Source organism: Narcine bancroftii, chromosome 1 (assembly GCF_036971445.1).
Source record: "Narcine bancroftii isolate sNarBan1 chromosome 1, sNarBan1.hap1, whole genome shotgun sequence".
NCBI lineage: Eukaryota > Metazoa > Chordata > Chondrichthyes > Torpediniformes > Narcinidae > Narcine > Narcine bancroftii.
The window spans coordinates 478,917,990-478,941,104 of record NC_091469.1 but is presented as its reverse complement, the minus strand read 5'-3'; the positions used below and the strand labels follow the sequence as shown (position 1 = coordinate 478,941,104).

General features: G+C 41.3%; 1 protein-coding gene across 7 annotated transcripts in view; it reads right to left on the bottom strand.

Moving 5' to 3' along the window:
- Positions 1-23,115, bottom strand: part of xylb (xylulokinase homolog (H. influenzae)) — a 255,464-nt gene that overhangs the window by 221,535 nt on the left and 10,814 nt on the right. For 5 of the 7 annotated variants that reach the window (XM_069914852.1, XM_069914857.1, XM_069914858.1 and 2 more), the window contains exons 2-3: positions 14,902-14,984; positions 6,833-6,902 (exon numbers count right to left, since the gene is read on the bottom strand). In XM_069914852.1, the coding sequence (XP_069770953.1) occupies positions 6,833-6,902; positions 14,902-14,984 (153 nt within the window). Of the gene's footprint in view, positions 1-6,832; positions 6,903-14,901; positions 14,985-20,658; positions 20,781-23,115 lie in introns of all 7 variants that reach the window. The other 2 variants (XM_069914854.1, XM_069914856.1) reach the window with 2 other exon arrangements.

The following is a 23,115-nucleotide window of genomic DNA, read 5'->3' as shown; positions in this document are numbered from 1 at the left end:
CTCCTAGTCCCACTGACCAGCAGCCGGTCCATACCCCTCCAGTCCTCTCCTTTCCATGTAACTATCCAGTCCATCCTTAAATGTAACCAATGATCCCGCCTCAACCACGTCTGCCAGAAGCTCATTCCATATCCCTACCACACTTTGCGTAAAGAAATTTCCCCTCATGTTCCCCTTATAATTTTCCCCTTTCAGTCTTAAACCATGCCCTCTAGTTTGCATCTCCCCCACTCTTAATTGAAAAAGCCTATCCACATTTACTCTTTCTGTCCCTTTTAAAATCTTAAACATCTCTATCAAGTCCCCCCTCAATCTTCTACGCTACATTTATAATTTTTGTCATATCATTCTTAAATAGTTCAATCCAGTCTTTCTGGATTGTGTATTTAAATCCACTTCCCATCTTAATTTCAATTTATGCACCTCTATTTTGGGAGCTTTCCTTTGAAGTAAATTATACATTATAGAAATGAATTTATTTACATTACTGTTTTGAATCAGTGATTCCAATTCATTTTGTCTTGGCAAAGTCAAACTTGGACCTATTTCATGAGACAAAAAAGCTTCAACTTGATAATTACAAAATAAAGTATTGTTAGGTACATTATATTTATTCTTCACTCGTTCAAACATTATAAATTTCCCATTCTAGAAACAATCCTCAATCGTCTTAATACCCATCTGCATCTAAATCTTCAAAAAATGATTATCCATTAAAAATGGAATAGGTATTTTGACAGATGGACTATTTTTGAGATATGAAAGCTTTCATATGTATTTCATTGTCAATATTATTCCACAATTCAATCAGATTTTTCAAAATAGGTGTTTCCCTATTTCCTACTAACAATTTAGAATTCCATTTATAGATAAAATTCTGTAAATATATTTCTCCTATCTTACTATTTTATCTAAACAGTGCATTAATACATCTCAATTGAGTAGCTTTATAATCATTCTTAAATTGAGAAGTTATAAGCCCCTCAATTCAAACTTCCAAGTCAGTTTTTCCAAAGAATCCCTTCCTTCCTCAAATTTTTTTTGAGGAATTGAGAAAAGGATCAACTGAAAAAGATATTGATTTCTAGGAAATATATTCATTTTAACACAATTTACTCTACCTACTAAAATAATAGGTAGAGTGTTCCACCTTTTCAAATCTTCAACACTTTTATCAAGGCAAACAATTTAATTTGTATAAATTTCTTAAACCATTACCTAAATATTTAATACCTGCGTCTGGCAACCTAAATTTAGTAACCAATTTACAATTAGTATAATCACCCCTAACTAAAGGCATAATTTCACTTTTCTGCCAATTAATTTTATAACAAGAAATTTCTCTATATTCTTCTAACCTTACTGGAACAAAGAATTTATAGGATCAGTCAAATAAACCAAAACATCATCAGCAAATAAATTAATTTTATATTCCTCCTGATTAACCTTTATACCTTTAATCTTAGGATCTTGTTGAATAAGTTCCACCAAAGGTTCTATTGCTAAAATTAACAAAGCTGGTGATAGAGGACAACCTTGATCACTTGATCGAGTTAATGAAAACGAAGTAGATAGTTGTCCATTAGTAACCACCTTTACACAAGGATTTTTATAAAGGGCTTTAACCCAATTTATAAATATCAAGCAAAAGCCAAACTTCTCTAACATTTTAAACAAAAAATCCCTTTTTAATCAATCAAAAGCCATTTCTGCATCCAAAGTTACTGCCACACTTAAATCACCTATTTTTTGTATTAAATGAATTAAACTAATTAACCCTGCAACATTATCAGCAGATTATTCTGTTTGGTCCATATGAATTAAATTAGGTAAATATTTAACTAGTCTATTTGCTAAAATTTTTGCAACAGTTTTAAAATCCACATTTAATAATAATATCAGATGGATAAGACGTCGGATTTAACGGGTTCTTATCCTTCTTTGGTATAACTGTAATTATCGCAATTGAAAAAGATTCCAGTAAAGAATGAGATTCAGCCACTTGCTTTAACATCTCCATAAAAGGAGCTATTAAAAGATCCTTAAACTTCTTACAAAATTCAGGCGGAAAACCATCCTCTCCCATTTTGCAATGAACTAAGTGCTTCATTATTTTCTCTTGGAGTATCTAAATCTCTTTGATCTTGATGTTTCAAACTAGATAGTTATCTGAGATTTTTTTAATTCTTAATTTTAACTTCATTTCTAGTAGACTCCGATTTATACAAATTAGAATTTAAAAATTAAATGAATCATCAATTTCTTTGTGTTTATAAGTAATTGTCTTTGAGCTTTTCCTAACAGCATTAATTATTCTAGAAGTTTATTCTGTTTTTAACTGCCAAGCTAAAACCTTATGGGCCCTCTCACCCAATTCATAATATATTTGTTTAGTTGTCTCGATTAATTTTTCCTTTCTACAAGTCTGAATTTTATTATAGTAAAGTTTTTATTTATTTATTAATTTCTTTCTTTTCTCATCTGAAGCCTCCCTTCTCCAAATCCTCTATTTCCATTTCTAATTGATCAATCTCTTTCATATAGTCTTTTTTTAATTTTAGCCATAGAATTTATTATCATTCTTCTCAAATATGCCTTTAATGTATCCCAAACAATATATTTATTAACTGAATTAGAATTTATTTCTAAAAATTCCTTAATTTGCTTTCTTATAAAATCACAAAAATCCCACCCCCCCCCCCCCCCACCCTTTAACAATGTAGAAATGAGTCTCCACCTATAAACCAATTGCTCCTTTTCTGGATGCAAACATGTCATTAAAAGTGGTGAATGACCATGCAAAATTATAGTCTTATAATCCACTTTCATAACTCTTCCTTGAAATTGTGCCAACATTAAAAATAAGTCTATGCTAGAATAAGAAAATGTCCATGTGAATAAAAAGAATAGTCCCTTTCTTTTGGATTTAATCTTCACAAAAAAATCTATCATGTTCAACTCTTTCATTACATTTAAGGTTACTTTTGCTGCTCGAATAACTGATCTTATCGATTTCTCCAAAACTGGATCAAGACAATAATTAAAATCCCCTCCCATCAATATTTTTTCCACACACTTCAAACAAAAACAAAAGTATCTCTAAGAAATCTTTCATCATCTATATTTGGTGCATAAATACTCATCAATCTCCACATTTCAGAATAAATTTGACAGTGAAGCAAGATAAATCTTCCCACAGGATCAATAACCACTCTCTGGATTTTCACAGGTAACGCTTTCTTAAACAAAATCACCACATCTCTTCCTTTAGAATTAAAGGTTGAGGCTACCACTTGTCCTACCCAATTTCTTTTCAATTTCTGGTGTTCCTTCTTTGTTAAATGTGTTTCCTGTAGAAAAGCAATATCAACTTTCACTTTCTTCAAATAAGCTAATACTCTCTTTTAATCTTATTATTAAGCCCATTTATATTAAAACTTACAAAATTTAATACCTTTAACCTACTTCCCAAAAATTCAAAACTCCCCTTTGCCTCTCCTCTTGGACCTCCCACATCCTAAAATTATCAACCACACTTGACATCTCCGTCCATAGAAAGCTTTAAAGAAAAAAATCCCCCATCAAAAAAGTACTGTCAAATAAAAAGACAAGCTCTACCTCCCTCTATTGTGCAGGAAGTGGCCCTTGCCACTTGGTGGCACATAATAGATAAGAAAGGAAAAGGAAAACTCTGCCCTCCCCAAGGGAGAATAGTCATTATATAAATTTCAGAAATAAATAGTTCATCTTTAGGTATAGACAGCTGCTTCAAGATCTCGATTGACTTGTTCTTCATCAAGGTCATCTATTTCTTGTTATGTCAACTCTTTCTCTCCAGGTTGCAACTTCTCAACTTGATGAATATCTGCAGTTTGCATGTCAACTTGTTGATCCCTTTTGTTCTTGGAGGAGAATTAGCAAAATCCAAAGCTTCCGTATCATTTACAAAAAATTTTGCCTGGTTATCTTCCAAAAGCACTAAATGTAGCAGGGTGACAAAAAGAAAACTTGTATCCTTTCTTCCACAATATTGATTTAGCCGGGTTAAATTCCTTTCTTCTTTTCACAATCAGCACTCAAATTTGCATTAAAAAAAAGTGTTTTAATCGGCCACTATCAATAGACTTTGGAATTGATGAGCCTTTTGAATAGCTCCTCTTAAAATTGTTTCTTTATACTGATAATGCAGACATCTAATCAGAACCGAACATGGTGCCTGTCCAGGTAACAGCTTCTTCCTATTAGCCCTATGTGCTCTGTCCAGTTCAATTCTGTTCAGAAAATGTTCAGGTCCTAAATCTTCTGGAATCTATTTTTTGAAAAAAATTGTACAAGGACCTTCAAAATCTATCAACCCAACAATTTTCACATTATTTCTTCAACTGTCATTTTCTAACATGTCAATACTTCGTAAAAGTTCTTTCTTCTCGACACTCCAGGTCATAACTGAATCTTCCAACTTATTAACCTCATCTTTACACTGGTCCACTTCATCATGATATACCTACGATTTCCCTTCAACTTTCTGAACTTGTGTTTTTACTTTATCAGAGCTTTTCATTTCTTCCTTAATAATCTTCATCTCTCCTTTAATACATTCAAATTGAGTATTAACATCACCCCTTACAGACACAATATTGCAAATCCATCTGCTCACTCATAGCTCGTAATTGATTCCTCAATTGCCTGTCCATACCCAGTCCCCATGCATCAGGTGTCTTCACCTGCATAGTTTTCAATTCTTTAATATTGGGCCTATTGATATTCATCTTCATCCTCCTCTACTTCATTCTCTTGATCTTCTTATCTATGTCACTTAACACTGGAAAAAAATAACTTCTGATTCTGCCTCCAATTCCAAGAGAGGCAGATCTTGTACAATAACACTACTGGCAGCTGGTTTCCCAGTCTCCCATTGCATTACTGTTTGGTCCGTTCTACGCACGTGTGAACTTCCACCCATGCTCGCTTGTTCTTCTAGTCTCTGTAGTTCGATCATCTTCTTCTGGACACCAGTGCCATCTTCTTCTGTTCCCTGGAGAAGTGGCACCTGCATCATCTGGACTCGTCACGCTGTCTTCGGTCGTGGAAGAAGATGAACTTCAGTCTGAGGCACCGACGTCAAAGTAGACCTGACTTTTTCAAGTCTTTTGACTTCTTTCATCACTATTCTTCTGGTTGTCTGAGGCTTCCTTTTCCTTGCAGCCATACTTAAAACTATTCAGGCAGGTTCTGAACTCTGTTTTGATTATTTAAAATGTTTTAAAACTTTTTCAAGTCAGTTATTAATTAATTCTCCAAGGGAAGGGGTATTCCCACATCCTTCGTTTATTTTCCACAGGATCCATACGTGTACCTTCTGGGATACATTGGGGGCTTTGAGTTTTAGAATGTCTAAATACCAAATTTTGTTCATGAAGGACACGTTGGTGGTAGCCAGGAACTGTATAGCAGTTTCGTGGAAACCCAACTTCCAATTAAATGCCACACGATGGAATGTGGAAATGCAAAATTGCATTCCCCTGGAGAAAATCACATACAATCTAAGGAAGAAACATAACACGTTCATTAAGGTGTGGTGACCTTACTTGAAATATATTGGCACTCAAATTGATTAGTTCCCCCCCCCCCTTGAAATAGGAGTACTGTAGCAATCCATCCCAAAAGGGAAATGAATGTGATCAAGGAAGTGGGACATGACGCAGGTTGTTTTTTTCAGTTTCGTTTTGAGTTTTTAAAATTTCTTTTTAATTTAAATTATTATCATTTAAGTCATTTTTAATTTCTTATCCTTTGTTACTTAGCCTTTCTGATTGTTTTTTTTCCTGAGGTTTCTGTAAGGAATTTTGACCCCAATGGAATTTGTATCAATGTAATTTAATTTACTGTTTTTTCAGTTGTACAAGGGTGCGGGGCAGAGTGTGGGGGGGGGGGGGGGGGCAATACAGACTCTATATGAAATGTTAAAAAAAAATTATATTGTTTGTTTGAATTTTACGAGTCTATGAAAATCAAAATAAAATATTCAAAAAAAGAGTGAAACACAAAGTCTGCAGACATTGTGATCGTAGTAAAAATGCACAGAAATGCTGCCCTTCAAGGAATAAGCGAAAAAACAGGTGGTGTCCAGATAAAGACTGGAGAGAGAAAGGGGGAGGAGTTCAGCCCAAAAGCCAAAAGGTGTTAATTCAATATGCTGAGGAAAGATAAGAATTGATTTTAGCTGTGCAAAAGGAGAGAGGGAAAAGGGAAGAGAGAAAGAGATAGAGATTGAGCAAAGGCAACAGGGGGATGAAGAAAGGATGGGGGGGGGTTAAACAGAAATCAGAAGTCAATTTTAATGTCATCCATTTGGAGGGTTCCCACACAGAAGATTTGCAGGTGGTGCACATCAAGAGACATGTCAGCAAGGGAACAGGACAGGGAATTGAAATGGATGGTCACTTGAGAATCACACTATTATGGTGGACAGAGCTGAGGTGCTCAACAAAACAATCTCCCACTCTCCCCAACCCAAGGAAATCCAAACAGAAGATAATCCACATCACAAAGCTGGATGATAGATGTTTTATCTGGGCAAGTATCTGGCCAATGGGGACATCAAAGAAATTGGTTATTGTGTATTAAAGTACCCAAGAACGGAGAAATTTCTCAGCATCTCTGTATAACTCAACATGGCAACAAATCACTTCAGGCAAATTTTTACTTTCAAATTGACAAGAAACTAATACTCTCATTGTTTTTATGTGAAAACACACAAACATATCCAAAACCATGGCAGCTGAATTTGGTTATATTCTTCAGGTGCAAGTCACTAATCCATAATTCATACCTTTACCCACAACAGGACTGGTGTTGTAATGGTTAACTTGTCACTCTGAACCTGGACACCATTCTGGGTCCTGGAAATAAAGAAGAGTCAGTATCAAAGAATAGCACGGAAACAGGCCCTTTGGCCCAACTTGTTCATGTCGGCTGAGATACTATCTATTCCATTTTCCTGTATTTAGTCCATTTTCTTTTATTCCTTTCCTATTCGTTTACCTGTCCAAGTGCTATATAAACAGCGTTTGTCTCTACCACCTCCTCCAACAACCTGTTCCACACCCACCACCAATTTGTAAACAACTACAAGGTCAGCCTTCTTTTGTGCTCCAGTGCGAACATTCCCAGCCTGTGCAATCTCTCCTGGGAACTAATCCTGTTCATTCCAGGCAACATGCTAGTGAATCCCTCTTGTGCATACTTTCCTGCACTGCCTTATCCTTTCCATAACCAGAAATGCACACAATATTCCAAGGGTGGCCTTACCAAAGTCATGCATAGCTAGCTGCAACACAATGTCCCAACAGCTATCAGGCTCTTGAACCTCCCAATACTACTACAACACCATAGCCACAAAAAGATATGTTTACACTACTGGAATTTCATTTTTTTTTTACACTAACTGCAACTGTGAATATTTATCCAACCTTTTAGATTCATTATCTCTTTTTCTGTTTTGTCGTATGGAGGGGATCGTAGTCGGTAAATGCTATTGCAGTCGGCATATCTTACATACTGTACCTGTTTGGAGCAAGAAAGAATTTTGGTACATCTGTACAGGGTACTTGTATATATGACAATAAATTTTCATCACCAAACTCTAATACTTTGAGCTACAAAGGCAAACAAGTCAAACATCTTTTTCACTATCCTATCCTTACATGTTGGTATGTTCACAGATGTATGAAGCATTAATGCTCCCAAGGCCTGGAAATCATGTACTTTGCATCCTGTTGAAAACAATTCTGTCCAAAGTGAACATCCTATGCTCAAAGGTGACAAAGTAATCTCTACATATGCATTAAATATTCTAATCAACTTTCCCAGTCACAAAGAGTGCCCCAGTGAAATGAATTAATTGAACATGCCCTATAAATTATTTGAAGACACAAATCTAAGTACATCCTGGTTACCCCTAATTCTAACAATGAACAGCTAATAAACTAAAATTCATTTGCACAGATTTTAGGGTACGAATCTGTAACTTCCTACACCTGGTTTAAAACATTTCTTCAAAGATTGCAAATCTCATGAGTACCAGTTGATAAAGAAGTATTGTCAAGCTATCAAGTGTAACATCTCTCAGCTTCAATATCAGTCGTAATTACTGGGTGAAGTTATCATTGCTTCCAACACCTAGGAACGTGGCTGAAGATAACCATCAGATAACTTAAAGACACGAGTTCACAAAAAGGAATATTTTCTAATCGGTGAGATATTGAAAGGGTAATGGTGTTCAATGCAAGTAGAGATGGCTTGCTCCAAATATATTGAACCCTTTCGAAACCACACCTGGAATATTACATAAAAAGTCTGTTCTAAATATATTGAACAATATACAAGCAATAAAAAGAAAGCAACGAAGGCCCACAGGATTAATTTTATGAGCAATCAAACAGATTAAACTCTCAAGTTTGGATTAAATAAAAGAGATGGTCTCATCGAAACATATACAATTCTCAAGGGGTTTAGCAGGGAGTTGCTGAATCAATTTCCATGGCTGGAATATCTAAACAGTCTCAAAATAAATGTAAATTTCTTAGGTAAAGTTTAAAATCACAAAACAGAGTGAAACTGGTTCTCTGTAAACACCATAAAATTCAAAGTTCAAATTTATTGTCAGCGTACATGCATCATACTGAGATGCTTTTGCCTGCAGGCCAGACAGAATTTCTATTCATCAGTAGTGAAAAAAAACTGTACTCAATAAAAGATACTGTACCTACACAAAAGAGAGAAATGTAAACAACCTCACTGGGCAATGCATAAAATAAGTATTCAAAAATAAATAGTATGCATTAAATTACCCCAGTGCAGAAGGACATCATAAATTTTAAAAAGTAAGATAATAAATACTTGCAGTTACAGTTAGTGTAAAAAAAAATCAGTAAATAGTGCAATCATGCAGACAGGTCTTTTAGTGGTCGCAGAGTACATTATGTTTTGGGTAGTAAGGGGAGGTTAAAAAGTCTGGTAGACGTTGGTTTAAAAAAAAATGACTGAGACTGGGAAAAGATGGTAATAAAAGGGAACTAACTGTGGTTGACAAATAGGTGAGGCAGCAGCTGGTCAGGAGGAAGAAGGAAGCATGCATTAGATTTAGGAAGCAGGAAACAAGAAGGGCTCATGAGAATTGTATGGTAGCCAGGAAGGAACATCAGAGAGCTTCAAGAGGGCATGAGAAGTCCTTGGCATGTAGGATTAAGGAGAACCCCAAGGCATTCTTCTTTGAACAAGAGGATGATGAGAATAAAAGTGGGGCCTCTTAAGGGGGGGGGGGGTGGGGGAAATCATACACTGGGTTCCGGCTCCTGGTCATGCCCAAACTCTGCGCCCCAGTCTTCCTGGGCTGAGACTTCCAGTGCCAACTGCAGAGCATCATCCTCGCCTTCGGTGGGCCCCTAGCCCCACTCACTCTCCAGAGCACGCCTTCCAACCAGCCCCGGCCAACCTGCGGCCTCTCCATCCTGCGCATCACCCCTCCCGCCCTCTTCTCACACCTCACGCCAGACTGCAAGGTGATAGCCACCAGAAGTAGGCACTATTGCACAGCAGACAGAGATTTCATCAGGGTGGAGGTGCAGTGGCTTCTGGCAAAAGGTATCATCGAGCCGAGTAACAGCCCTTGGAGAGCCCAAGTCCTAGTGGTCAAAGGGGGAAGCAAGCAGAGGATGGTCATGGACTACAGCCAGACCATCAACCGGTACACTCAGCTGGATGCCTACCCCCTACCAACATGGTCAACGAGATAGCCCGTTACTGGGTCTTCTCCAAAATTGACCTGAAGTCGGCCTATCACCAACTCCCCATCCACCCACAGGACAAGCCTTGTATCGCCTTCGAGGCAGACGGGCACCTGTACCAATTCAGCCGGGTTCCATTTGGGGTTACAAATGGAGTCTCAATCTTCCAAAAGGAGATGGATCGAATGGAAGACCAGCACAAACTAAGGGCATCTTTCCCGTACCTGGATAATGTCACCATCTGCTACCACGACCAGCAGGACCACGATGCCAACCTGGAGAAATTTATTCGGATGGCCGAGGAGCTGAACCTAACATACAACAGAGAAATGCATGTTCACCACCACCCGCCTCGCCATCCTGGGGTACATCGTGACACATGATGTCATCGGACCAGATCCAGAATGGATGCGCCCATTAATGGAGCTGCCCCTCCCCACCAGGCTCAAAGTCCTCCGCAGGTGCCTTGGCTTGTTATCTTATTACTCCTAGTGGGTTCCCTGCTTCTTGGACAAGGTCCGCCCACTGGCCCAGGCCACCACATTTCCCCTCCCATCCGAGGCACAGGCAGCCTTCACGCGCATCAAGCAGGACATCGCAGATGCCACGATGAATGCTGTGGACGAGGACTCCCCCTTCCAGATGGAGAGCAATGCCTCCAATGTAGCCCTTGCCGCTACTCTCAACCAAGGGGGGGCGCTCGGTCTCCATCTTTTCCAGGACCCTCCACGGCTTCAAGCTAGGGCACTCTGCCATTGAAAAGGAGGCGATTGTGGAAGCAGTCCGTCACTGGCGCCACTACCTGGCCTGCAGGAGGTTCACCTTCCTCACCAACCAGCAGGCAGTGGCGTTCATGTTCAACACCACACACAGGGGCAAGATCAAGAACAACAAGACCATGTGCTGGAGAGTCGAGCTGGCAACGTACAGCTACGACATCCAGTATCATCCTGGGAAGTTTAACGACTCCCCGACGCCCGCTCCCGGACCTGTGCGTCGCTCCACGATGACCAGCTTCAAACACTGCACGAGTCGCTCTGCCACCCGGGTGTCACCCGCTTATACCGAAACCTCCCATACACTGTCAGGGATGTCAGGACCGTGACCGAGATGTGCCAGGTCTGTGCGGAATGCAAACCTCGTTTCTTCCAACCACCCCAGGCTCATGTCACGAAGGCCACTCGGCATGGATTTCAAGGGGTCCCTGCTTTTCACGAAAAGCAACATCTATTTCCTCAAGGCCAGAGACGAACACTCCCGCTTCCCCTTTGCCATCCCTTGCCCTGACACCTCCATGGCCACCGTCAACAGGGCACTGACACGGATCTTCACCATGTTTGGCTAATCTGTATTTATCCACAGCGACCGGGGGTCTAGCTTCAAGAGGAACTACGCCAGTACCTGACAGCAAGGGACATCGCAATTAGTCACACGACTAGTTACCACCCGAGAGGTAATGGGCAAGTGGAACGTGAGAATGGGGTAATCTGGAAGGCTGTTCTTTTGGCTCTTAAGTCAAAAGGGTGGTCCATAGAGTACTGGCAGGACGCTCTTCCAGAGGCGCTCTATGCCATTTGGTCGCTGCTGTGCACGGCTACCAATGTGATTTCACATGAACGCCTGTTTTCGTTCCCCAGGAGATCGGTGACAGGAATGTCCCTCCCGGCATGGCTCGCGTCCCCAGGACTGGTGCTTCTGCGTAGACACATGCGTGCCCACAAGGCCGAACCCCTAGTCGAGCAGGTATTCCTCCTACATGCGAAACACAACTATGCCTACGTTAGGTTTGGCAGTGGCAGGGAGGACACCGTCTCAACCAGGGACCTGGCACCGGCGGGAGCACCCACCACAACACAGTATCCTCCAGCCCAGGAACCCGCCAGCCTGACACATACCCCTGACCCCGAACAGCTATGGGGCACTCAAGACTTCTTTGTGTACCAAGGACTTGCTACAACCATGGGGGACAATCCCGCCCCCCACTGCACATCCGATGCGATAAACACGACTCGACCCTGGCCACCTCACTGTGCTGCACCATGCCAGCCGCTCCGGTCCCTTCCTAAGTTTTATATAGCTATAACATAACCTCATTAGGTTTATACTCAATGCCCCAGTCAATGAAGGCAAGGATACCATATGCCTTCTTTGCCCCCCTATCTACTTGGGTGGACATTTTCAATGAACTGGACCCACAGATCCCTCTGCACTTCAATACTTTCAAGAGCCTTCCCATTAACTCTCTACATTCCCTAACAGTTGCCCTCCTAAGATACAATAAATCAGTTTGTATTAAATTTCATCTGCTATTTCACTGTCCATATCTGCAACTATTCTATATCCTGTTGTATTATTTGATAACCCTCTATACTGTCCTAAACTCCACCAACCTTTGTATCACCTGCAAATTTACTAAACTACCCACCCATTTTTTTCATCCAAGTGATATATTTTTCACAAACAACAGGAGTCCCAACACCAATCCCTGTGGAATGCCACATCTAGTGCAGAAGCTGTCACACAGGAGAAGAATGGGTAAAAATTAAGAGACTTGAGCCATTTAAAACAGAATTTACTTAACTGAAAGCAAATGTAAGTCAGCAAGTAGATGGATAATGAACAAACAGAATGGTGCAAATTTGGAAACAGACAGCGAGATTCTGGAAGATCTTAAACATATGGAGAGTGGAAGTCAAGAAGCCATGAAGCAATGTAATGAGTTAAGGTTCAAGATTCAATATTATTTTGTCATGTATTAAAACATAGTGATAATACATGAAATTGCCTTTAGTTTACTGTAAGGCAGATTCGCTCTCAGCAGAAATTGCCCAGCACAATTACAGCCAGAGAAAAAAGCAAAGAGCCCCCCATCTCCAAGTCAATGGCTTCATCTCCAGAGTTCCGCAGTGTCTGCAGCCAAACTGCTTTCGGTCCAAACTATCAGCAACTCGAGTTCCAGATGCACTCCTCTGACATGATCAGGAAACCTCCAGCGTCCTCAGCACCCTCTCACATCCCAATTCAGATACTTGGTATCCCATATGCCAGTCTCAAGCCAGTCTCCCGCAGTCCACAGCTTGGTGCAAGTCCCTTGACTGCAGTTAGCAGCATCCTACATGGGTTCCTCGACTCAAGTCACCAGCAACTCTCTGCATGGGTGTTCTTCAGCCTCAGAGTCCCTCTCCAGTCTGCCACTGTGGTCTGCTGCCTTGGGTCATCTCCTCTGCTTATCCTTCTCAAACAGGGGTAGTCTCTCCATTTTCTTGTGCCCTGCGCAGGTTCTCTGCTTCCCCAGAGTCTGGCCACTGCCAATCATAGGCGCCGCCAGGTTTGGCCCAGACCCTGCAGTTGAAGGATTTTAAAATAAATCAGCGTCAGCTCCTTTAACAGGCCATTTAAAGCCTGTACAGAGCCAATGGCAAATGGACTGGGCAGCTGGACCCCACAGAGAAGCAATGTGATTTTGTCCCCACACTGCTGTTACAGCAACTCTGGCAGAGCCATCAATTTTTGGTAACAAACCCATGGAGGAGGATTTCAGTAAAAGACATTGGTGAGACCATACGCCCTTGGATTATTTTGCATGGTTCTGGTCACCCACCTCTCAATGTCAAGAAAGCTGAAACTCGAGATAGCCAGCTATTTTAAATCACGTTGCCATTCCCACACAGACACGTCTTCCCTCAACTTCATCAATTGCCAGGATAAGGCTAAACTTAAATCCGAGGAACAAGGCTGTGGTAAACCACTGTATATATGTTTGGATGTTCTGTATACATGTTTGGATGTGTTAGGACACGCCCCTTGCTGTCGGTGCCTGACGCTCCTCCCACTGACCCCTGAATAAAGGCAACTGTGCCACAATCCCCTCCTCAGTACAGGACAATCAACCAGCATGGACGGACATCCGTTCTGCTGTGAATAAAAGCCTATCAGTTTCTCTACAACATCTAACCTTTGAAGTTATTGATGGTGCATCAAAGGTATCATACTTTTTCCTGGAGACCTTTGACCCCAATCGCATAAACATTGATTTTCCAAATTATTCATTCCATTGTTTCCATCTCTCCTTTACCTGCTTCCAATTCTCTCAAACCTTTCCTTCCCCTCAACCCTCCCACCCATTCCACTTTCTTCTGTCCAGTGTCCGAAAGCACGGCCCCTCTCATCACCTCTCTTTCCCCCCCCCCACCCACTTAATGATTGCTATCTCCCTTCCCACTTAAGTCTCAATAGAGGATCTTGATCCAAAACATTAATTGACCATTTCTCTTTATGGATCCTGCCTGACTCATCAAGTCCCTCCAGCTCCTCTCTGTTCATTACAAGAAAGCTATAAGCAAGCTGGAAATTGTACAGAAAATATTCACAAGAATGATACTGGGACTGGAAGGAGAGGCTGATTAGGCTGCAAATTTTCAACTTGCCGCTGATAGAATAACCTTAAAATCATAGATGAATTTAATAGTCAGTCTGTTTCCTGGGGTAGAGACATCCAAAACTAGAGGGTATCTATTTAAGCTGAGAGGGGAAAGATTTAAAAGAGACTCAAGGGGCACATTATTCAGGGTAGTGTATACATGAATAAGCTGCCTGCTGTCAGAATAAGTGGTAAAAGCAGAAACTATAGCAATATTTAAAAGACAATTAGACAGGTATGTAGATAAGGAAAGGTTTAGAGGGATATGGAATGAACAGAGCCAAATAGGACAAGGTTGGGTAGACAACGTAGATGGAACATACAAGTTAGGGTGAAGGACCTGTTTCTGGGTTGTACAAGATGAGCTAAAATCAAACCTCATTAAATGCAACACCAAATTCGTAAACATTAATGTTGCCAAGAACAAGGATGGATTCAGTGGAGAGAATGTCAAGTTTGAAAACCAGGTTCTGAGCATACAGTAATCCATTTCATGGAAAACTATCACGGTTTCAAACTATTATTGGATTAAAATTTAGTTCCTAACAGAAATTGACCAATTTACTTTATGAATAGGTGCTCCTAGTTAATTATTGCAAATATTTTATATTCTCCATACACATCCCTCCATTTTACATTCTCCTACCCTTCCCAATGTATGAAGCAGAAGCTAATGGTCATAAAACTTCTTACCCAAACTCTGGCAAATCATCATCAAACTTCACGTTTGTCTCATGAATCACGTTGAGATTATCATCAATAACCATGCCTTTCACCTAGATAGAAGAAAATAGATTTGAATAAAGAAATGTGTTTCAATTTGAACCCAAACATTTGTGACAGGCATGTAGAATTGGGTCTTTTGGTCTAACGAGTCCGTAACCACCCATCTAAACTGATCAGAAGCTGCCCCATTACATTCTCACCATATTTCCAACTCTCCCCAGATCCCACCGCACTCCTATATATATTTGTGTTAATTTACAATGACCTAGTAATCTATCAGATCAGTGTAGAACTTGTCAAGGTTGTCATCCTTGGCGACTTCAACGCTCGCGTCAGCAAAGACTCAGAAACCTGGCCAGAATCCTGGGCAAGCATGGTGTCGGAAAGTGCAACGACAACGGGCGCCTCCTGTTGGAGCTCTGCGCAGAACAGCGGCTTGTCATTACAAACACCCTTTTTCAGCAGAGGGACAGCCTGAAGACTACCTGGATGCATCCCCGATCCAAACACTGGCACCTCCTGGACTACGTCCTGGAAAAGAAAGAGACAAACGAGATGTGCTCCACACCAGGGTCATGCCCAGCGCGGAATGCCACACTGACCACCGGCTGGTTCGCTGCAAGCTCAACCTTCACTTCAAGCCAAAGTCCTGGAACAGTATAGCCCCCAGAAAGAGGTTCAATGTTGGAAACTTGCAGTCAGACGAAGTGAGAGGAAACTTCCAGGCAAACCTCAAAGCAAAGCTCGAGGATGCAATCCGCCTCACAGACTCGTCCCCTGAAACCCTCTGGGGTCAGCTGAAGACCGCCATGCTGCAATCCACTGAAGAGGTACTGGGCTTCTCCTCCAGGAAAAACAAGAACTGGTTCGACGAAAACAACCAGGAAATCCAGGAGCTGCTGGCAAAGAAGCGGGCAGCCCACCAGGCTCACCTTGCAAAGTCGTCCTGGCCAGAGAAGAAACGAGCCTTCCGTCGTGCATGCAGCCATCTTCAGCGCAAACTCCAGGAGATCCAAAATGAGTGGTGGACTAGCCTCGCCAAACGAACCCAGCTCAGCGCGGACGTTGGCGACTTCAGGGGTTTTTACGAGGCTCTAAAGGCTGTGTACGGCCCCTCACCCCAAGCCCAAAGACCGCTGCACAGCTCAGACAGCAAAGTCCTCCTCAGCGACAAGATCTCCATCCTCAACCAATGGTCAGAACACTTCCAATCTCTTTTCAGTGCCAACTGCTCAGTCCAAGAATCTGCCCTGCTCCAGCTCCCTCAACAGCCCTTAAGGCTAGAGCTGAATTATGTCCTCACCTGGGAAGAGACATACAAGGCAATTGAACAACTGAAAAGTGGCAAAGCAGCAGGTATGGATGGAATCCCCCCCCAGAGGTCTGGAAGGCCGGCGGCAAAACTCTGCATGCCAAACTGCATGAGTTTTTCAAGCTCTGCTGGGACCAAGGAAAGCTGCCTCAGAACCTTCGTGATGCCATCATCACCCTGTACAAAAACAAAGGCGAGAAATCAGACTGCTCAAACTACAGGGGAATCACGCTGCTCTCCATTGCAAGCAAAATCTTCGCTAGGATTCTCCTAAATAATACCTAGTGTTGCCGAAAATGTTCTCCCAGAATCACAGTGCGGCTTTCGCACAAACAGAGGAACTACTGACGTGGTCTTTGCCCTCAGACAGCTCCAAGAAAAGTGCAGAGAACAAAACAAAGGACTCTATATCACCTTTGTTGACCTCACCAAAGCCTTCGACACCGTAAGTAGGAAAGGGTTTTGGCAAATACTAGAGCACCTCGGATGCCCCCCAAAGTTCCTCAACATGGTTATCCAACTGCACGAAAACTAACAAGGTCGGGTCAGATACAGCAATGAGCTCTCTGAACCTTTCTCCATAAACAATGGCGTGAAGCAAGGCTGCGTTCTCGCACCAACCCTCTTTTCAATCTTCTTCAGCATGATGCTGAAACAAGCCATGAAAGACCTCAACAATGAAGACGCTGTTTACATCCGGTACCGCACGGATGGCAGTCTCTTCAATCTGAGGCGCCTGCAAGCTCACACCAAGACACAAGAGCAACTTGTCCGTGAACTACTCTTTGCAGACGATGCCACTTTAGTTGCCCATTCAGAGCAAGCTCTCCAGCGCTTGGCGTCCTCTTTTGCGGAAACTGCCAAAATGTTTGGCCTGGAAGTCAGCCTGAAGAAAACTGAGGTCCTCCATCAGCCAGCTCCCCACCATGACTACCAGCCCCCCCACATCTCCATCGGACACACAAAACTCAAAACAGTCAACCAGTTTACCTATCTCGGCAGCACCATTTCATCTGATGCAAGGATCGACAAAGAGATAGACAACAGACTCGCCAAGGCAAATAGCGCCTTTGGAAGACTACACAAAAGTCAGGTAAAACAACCAACTGAAAAACCTCAAAGATTAGCGTATACAGAGCCATTGTCATGCCCACACTCCTGTTCGGCTCTGAATCATGGGTCCTTTACTGGCATCACCTACAGCTCCTAGAACGCTTCCACCAGCATTGTCTCCGCTCCATCCTCAACATTCATTGGAGTGACTTCATCTCCAACATCGAAGTACTCGAGATGGCAGAGGCCGACAGCATCGAATCCACGCTGCTGAAGATCAAACTGCGCTGGGTAGGTCACATCTCCAGAATGGAGGACCATCACCTTCCCAAGATCGTGTTATATGGCGAGCTCTCCACTGGCCACCGAGACAGAGGTGCACCAAAGAAGAGGTACAAGGACTGCCTAAAGAAATCTCTTGGTGCCTGCCACATTGACCACCACCAGTGGGCTGATCTCGCCTCAAACCGTGCATCTTGGCGCCTCACAGTTTGGCAGGCAGCAACCTCCTTTGAAGAAGACTGCAGAGCCCACCTCACTGACAAAAGACAAAGGAGGAAAAACCCAACACCCAACCAATTTTCCCTTGCAACCGCTGCAATCGTGTCTGCCTGTCCCGCATCGGACTTGTCAGCCACACACGAGCCTGCAGCTGATGTGGACTTTACCCCTCCATAAATCTTCGTCCGCGAAGCCAAGCCAAAGAGAAAAGAGTAATCTACCAACCCAGGCATCTTAACAATTATTCAATGATCAGACAACACTCCAAATAGCCATAACAGACATAAACTGTTTGCTTTTCAATAAGGTACTTACTTTTCCATAGTAAGATTCTGTGTACTATAAAGTACACGCTAACCAACTCTTGCACTGTGAATGGGATTAATTTATTGTCACCTACATCAATTATTTGGATGAGGAACTAGTTGACATGATTAGTAAGCATGCAGATCACATTGAAATTGGAATGGCAGATGGAATTGAACTTGGATAAGTATGAAATGATGCCAAGGCACAACCTGCACAGTGCCCCAAGAGTGTTGAAGAGCACATAATCCAAGAGCTACAAGTCCATACCTGCCTGAATGTGCATCCAAGGTGGTAAAGCAGGCATGTGATTCACTTGCCTTCATCAGACATGGCATTGAGTACAAGAGTTGATAGGTAATGTTACAGTTCTGCAGAGTAATTGTAAGGTCACACTTGAAGAATTGCGCAGTTCTGTCATCTTACTAAGGATGTGATTACACCTGAAGGGGTACAGAGACTGGAGGGCTTGAGATACAAGGAGATGCTGGATAGGCTGGATAGGCTGGAACTATTTTACCTGGAGAAAGGTAGGCTTTGGAGGGACCTTATTTTGGTTTATAAAATTATGATGGGCAAAGATCACTGGCTTCCCCCACCCCCTGGGGAGAGGAGTGTAAAAGTAGAGTGTATTGGTTTAAGTGAAAGAAAAAATGTTTAAAGGGGACCTGAGAGGAAAGTTTTTCCAGTGTGGTGGGTAGATGGAATTATATACCCATGCAGGCACAATTACAAACTTTAAACAGGAAAGGTTGAGAAGAATACGGGTCAAATATTGGGAAATGGAACTAGTTCAGGAAGACGTCTTTGTCAGCATAGACAAATAGAGCCAAAGGGCCTGTTTCCATGCTATACAACTCTGATCATTTTAGCAAACATGCAGTTGAGTTAAATATCTGATTAAAGATGCAGGTTTAAGGTCTTAAAGGTGAGTGAGGGAAGTGCAAGAGTTTAGAGAACCAGTTCCAAAGTCAAAGACATTACTAGCTGAAGTATCAGTTTTCAATGGTATGAAAATTATACTGTATCAGAATTTGATGAGTAACTACCCCAGAGAGATATGGGGGAGGCCACTGAGAAAGAGGAGCAGGATAACAGGATATTAAAACAAAAAACAATTAAGACCAACTTTTGCCATAGTGACCAATCCTGATATCCTGGACACAAAACAACTCCTCACTTGTCCGGAAGGTGCAACAGCAACTGCACTTCCTGAGAAGAAGGAAGCGGGTAAGGCTACCAGCCTCCAGCCTGTCAACTTTCTGCAGAACTTCTATCAAGAGCGTCCAGGCTGGCCGCATCTCAGTGCAGTACGGTTGATGTATAGCATCAGATCAGGGGTTAATTCACAGGACCACAAGAGCAACAGAGAGGATCACTGGGGTCTCCCTTTCTCCCTCCCCCACCATTGATGGGATTTACTGAGATCATTGTCTAAAGAGGGCTTGCAAAATCAGTGAGGGTCTCTACCACCCCACACCTTTCAGCTACTCCCATCAGAAAAGAGTTGCATGAGTATTAGAGCCAGAACCACCAGGCGGAAACAGCTTATTCCCAAGGGCAGCAAGACTGCTGAACAACTGATGAACTATTTATTTAACAATAATATTTATTTTGATATTTATGTATATGTACTGTGCATAAGTATTGATTGTATGTGTGTTTGCAGTATATTGTACCAAGAACCAGAGAACGCCGTTTCGTCAGATTGTACTTGTAAAATTGGATGATAAATGAACTTTATTAAATATTGACTTTGTTTGCAAGTTAGGACACAAGCAGCACAATTTTAGTTTTTGGGAGATATCAGGTAGAAAGTGGTTTATTAATGTGAATGGGAGTGGACTAAATACAACCCAAACACTAATTATAGTCCCTGATTGATCCTTGGGACTACTTCTGAGGTTACAATGAAAACTTAATTTTTTAAGAATGCACAGGATGTTCAGGACAAATAAGCAGTTAAATGGTGCACAAAATCAACTTGTTGATGCAGCAGAAGACAGAAATCTTTAGGGAATCCCCAACAAAGAATGGTGAATGATTTTGGATAATCAACTATGGGACATTTCAAGCATGCACCATCTTTCAATGACAGTGAAGGAGGAGTTAAAATGGTAACAAGCTACTTTCCAAAGTCCATGAGACTATATTTAACTTAACTCAAGGCAAGCATAGAATATCAAGGTTGCACAAGGACTAATGTGTTATGCCCCACCTTTGAACAGTCAGCAAATAAAATTTCCAGATGCATGATTCAACTTGGGGAATATTCAAAGGATATTTTGGTTACAAGAAAATACAAGAGAAATGCACCTAATGTTTATTATGCAAGAAGAGCCAATAAATCATATTTTTAAACTGACTGTGGTCATTTCAGGGATTTTTAAATCATTTTGCATCATTAAAATGGAGCAAAATCTCCCCTGGTCTCACAACAACCTCGTGAGGTGCACCACTGAAAGCATATTTGTTGGATTCATTACAGCAAGGTATGGGAGCTGATCTGCTCAAGACTGGAAGTTGCAGTAAGTCGAGAATATCACACAAACCTCCTTCCCGTCCACTGAGAGACTCCATGCTCATCTCCTGTTGCAGCCAACTTACTGAAAGGCAGCCAACTTACTGAAAGGTCCATCATACACCAGATGCTGGCTCTTCTCCCACCTACTCTCTGGGAGAAGACACAAGAGTATGAAATTGTGGACTAATAGGCTGAAAGACAATTTCTTTCCCTAAGCTATCAGGCTCCTGAAAAAATTCCATCATGATCTCATGTTGCTTTTGCTTTGTGCTAATTTTTTTAATATTGAAAGTCTATATTCTATACAAAGTACTGGGAAAACCAAAAAAAATGATAACTATTAGGGAATGGCATGTTACTGAACATTTTAAACAAACAAACATATTCATAAAAAATTTTTAAAACTGTCCACAATAATCTTCAGACCAAACACGCTTCTTTTTTCAAGAGAACAGAAATGTTCTGCCCATTGGTACGATTTCCTCCCTCGACACATTAAACGGCACAATAAACACAACAAAATGCATTTCATGTTATAATTTTCCAATCACTAAAGTTGGAATGGAAATTATATTTCCATCAAAATGGAGACTAAAGAATACATGCTAAATGTTAAAAGTGGATAAAGAAGGAAGGCAGATGACTTGCTGCCTTACAGCGACTAAAGGTAGATAAATCACCTGGGCCAGATATGATATTCCCTTGGACCCCATAAATTTCAGAGGCCCTGGCTGATGTACTCAAAATCTCCTTAGCCACTGGTGAAGTGCCAGAGAATTGGAGGGCATCTCATGTTGTCCTGCTCTTTAAAAAAGGCTCCAAAAATAAACAGGCAATTATCGACGGTAAGCCTGACATCCATTGTAGGTAAATTATTGGAAGGAGTTCTGAGACAGGATATATAGATGTTTGTACAGTCACGGACTGATTAAGGATAGTCACCATGGCTTTGTGCATGTTTCTATTTAAGTCTTCACATTTTTGGATGTGAATTATTTACCTCTTGCTCAAATAATGGCATGACTGAGGACAATAATTTCCAGCAGTTTAACGGTCTTAACAAAATGTACATCACAACAAATAAACTTGGAAGATTGTGTTCAGTTCTAGTTGCCTCATTAAAGGAAGAATGTGGAAGCTTTGCAGAGGATGTAGAGATTTACCAGGATGTTGTCTGGATTGGAGAACATGTCTTATGATGCAAGGTTAAAAGAACTAGGTCTTTTTTCTTTGCAACAAAGAACTATGAGAGGTGGCTTAATAGAGATGTACAAGATATAGATAGGGTGGACAGCTAACACCTTTTTCACAGGGCAACAATAGCAAATATGAGTGAGGATCTGTACAAGATGAGGAAAGTTTAGGAGAGACATTAGGGGTACCTTGTTTTTTTTTGAAAAAACACACTCAGAGAGTGGTGGGTGCCTGGAATGCTTTGCCGGGTGGTGGTGGTGGAAGCTGGTACAATAAGGACATTCAAAAGATTCCAAGATAGGCATATGGATGCAAGAAAAATAAGAGGGTTAAGGGTGTGACGTAGGTAAGATTTAGAGTGTTAAATAGGTTTATATAGGTCAGCAAAACATTGTGCGCTGAAGAGCCTGTACTGTGCTGTAAAGTTCTATGTTCTAATGCCTGAATTTGTACAAGATTGAGAAAGCAAGAGAATTTTACATTTTACATTCCCCACACCCCTTCCCCAGAAAGAATTTGCAATTTTATTTGAAGTATGCCTGACTCCAACTATCAGAGGTGCATGTGCTATTTGGGATCAAAGTCCAGGTTCAGGCTGGGTTATAATTAAACATTTAAGAACACATTTATACAGTTACCCTTTCAAGAGTTTTTTTAATGTCAATATTGGTGGCAAACAAGTCAGCAGGACTCAGTTAAAACCCAAGGGCATATGGTGTTGCGGTCCTTTTAATTTTTCTTTCTCTACAGACTTGAAAGACAAGAAATCTAACTGTATAAACATAGTTGAATATTAAAGATAAGACACTGTTCAATTGTCGTCATGTTGTTGGACTCCTTCAACAGAGGAAGAGTAAAACTATACAATTTATTGGAATCAATAAAAGTCATTAATTTAAACATTTTACCATTCTTGACAAAAATTAAATTGGAGATTTAATGGCAACTGGTGATTTTGTTATATCACACACTAACTGCATTTCAAAATATAAAAATAGTTTCATTGTTCTTTGTCATTGCTTCTGTCTAGGATGGTTACATGAAATATTCCTTAAGCTTGCCGACAATTTTCCATACCTTGATGAAGGGCTCAAGCCTGAAATGTCAGTTACCGGTATATATTTTTCCTTTACTATATAAAGGACACTGTTTGACTTGCTGAGTTTCTCCAGCGTTGTGTTTTTACTTAGTAAACCAATCAACCTGATAATAGAGCCTCAAGCTCAAGAATTAGAAAGTTACAACCACTATAATGGGGTTACACTTATAGGTCTCCCAATAGCCAAGAGAT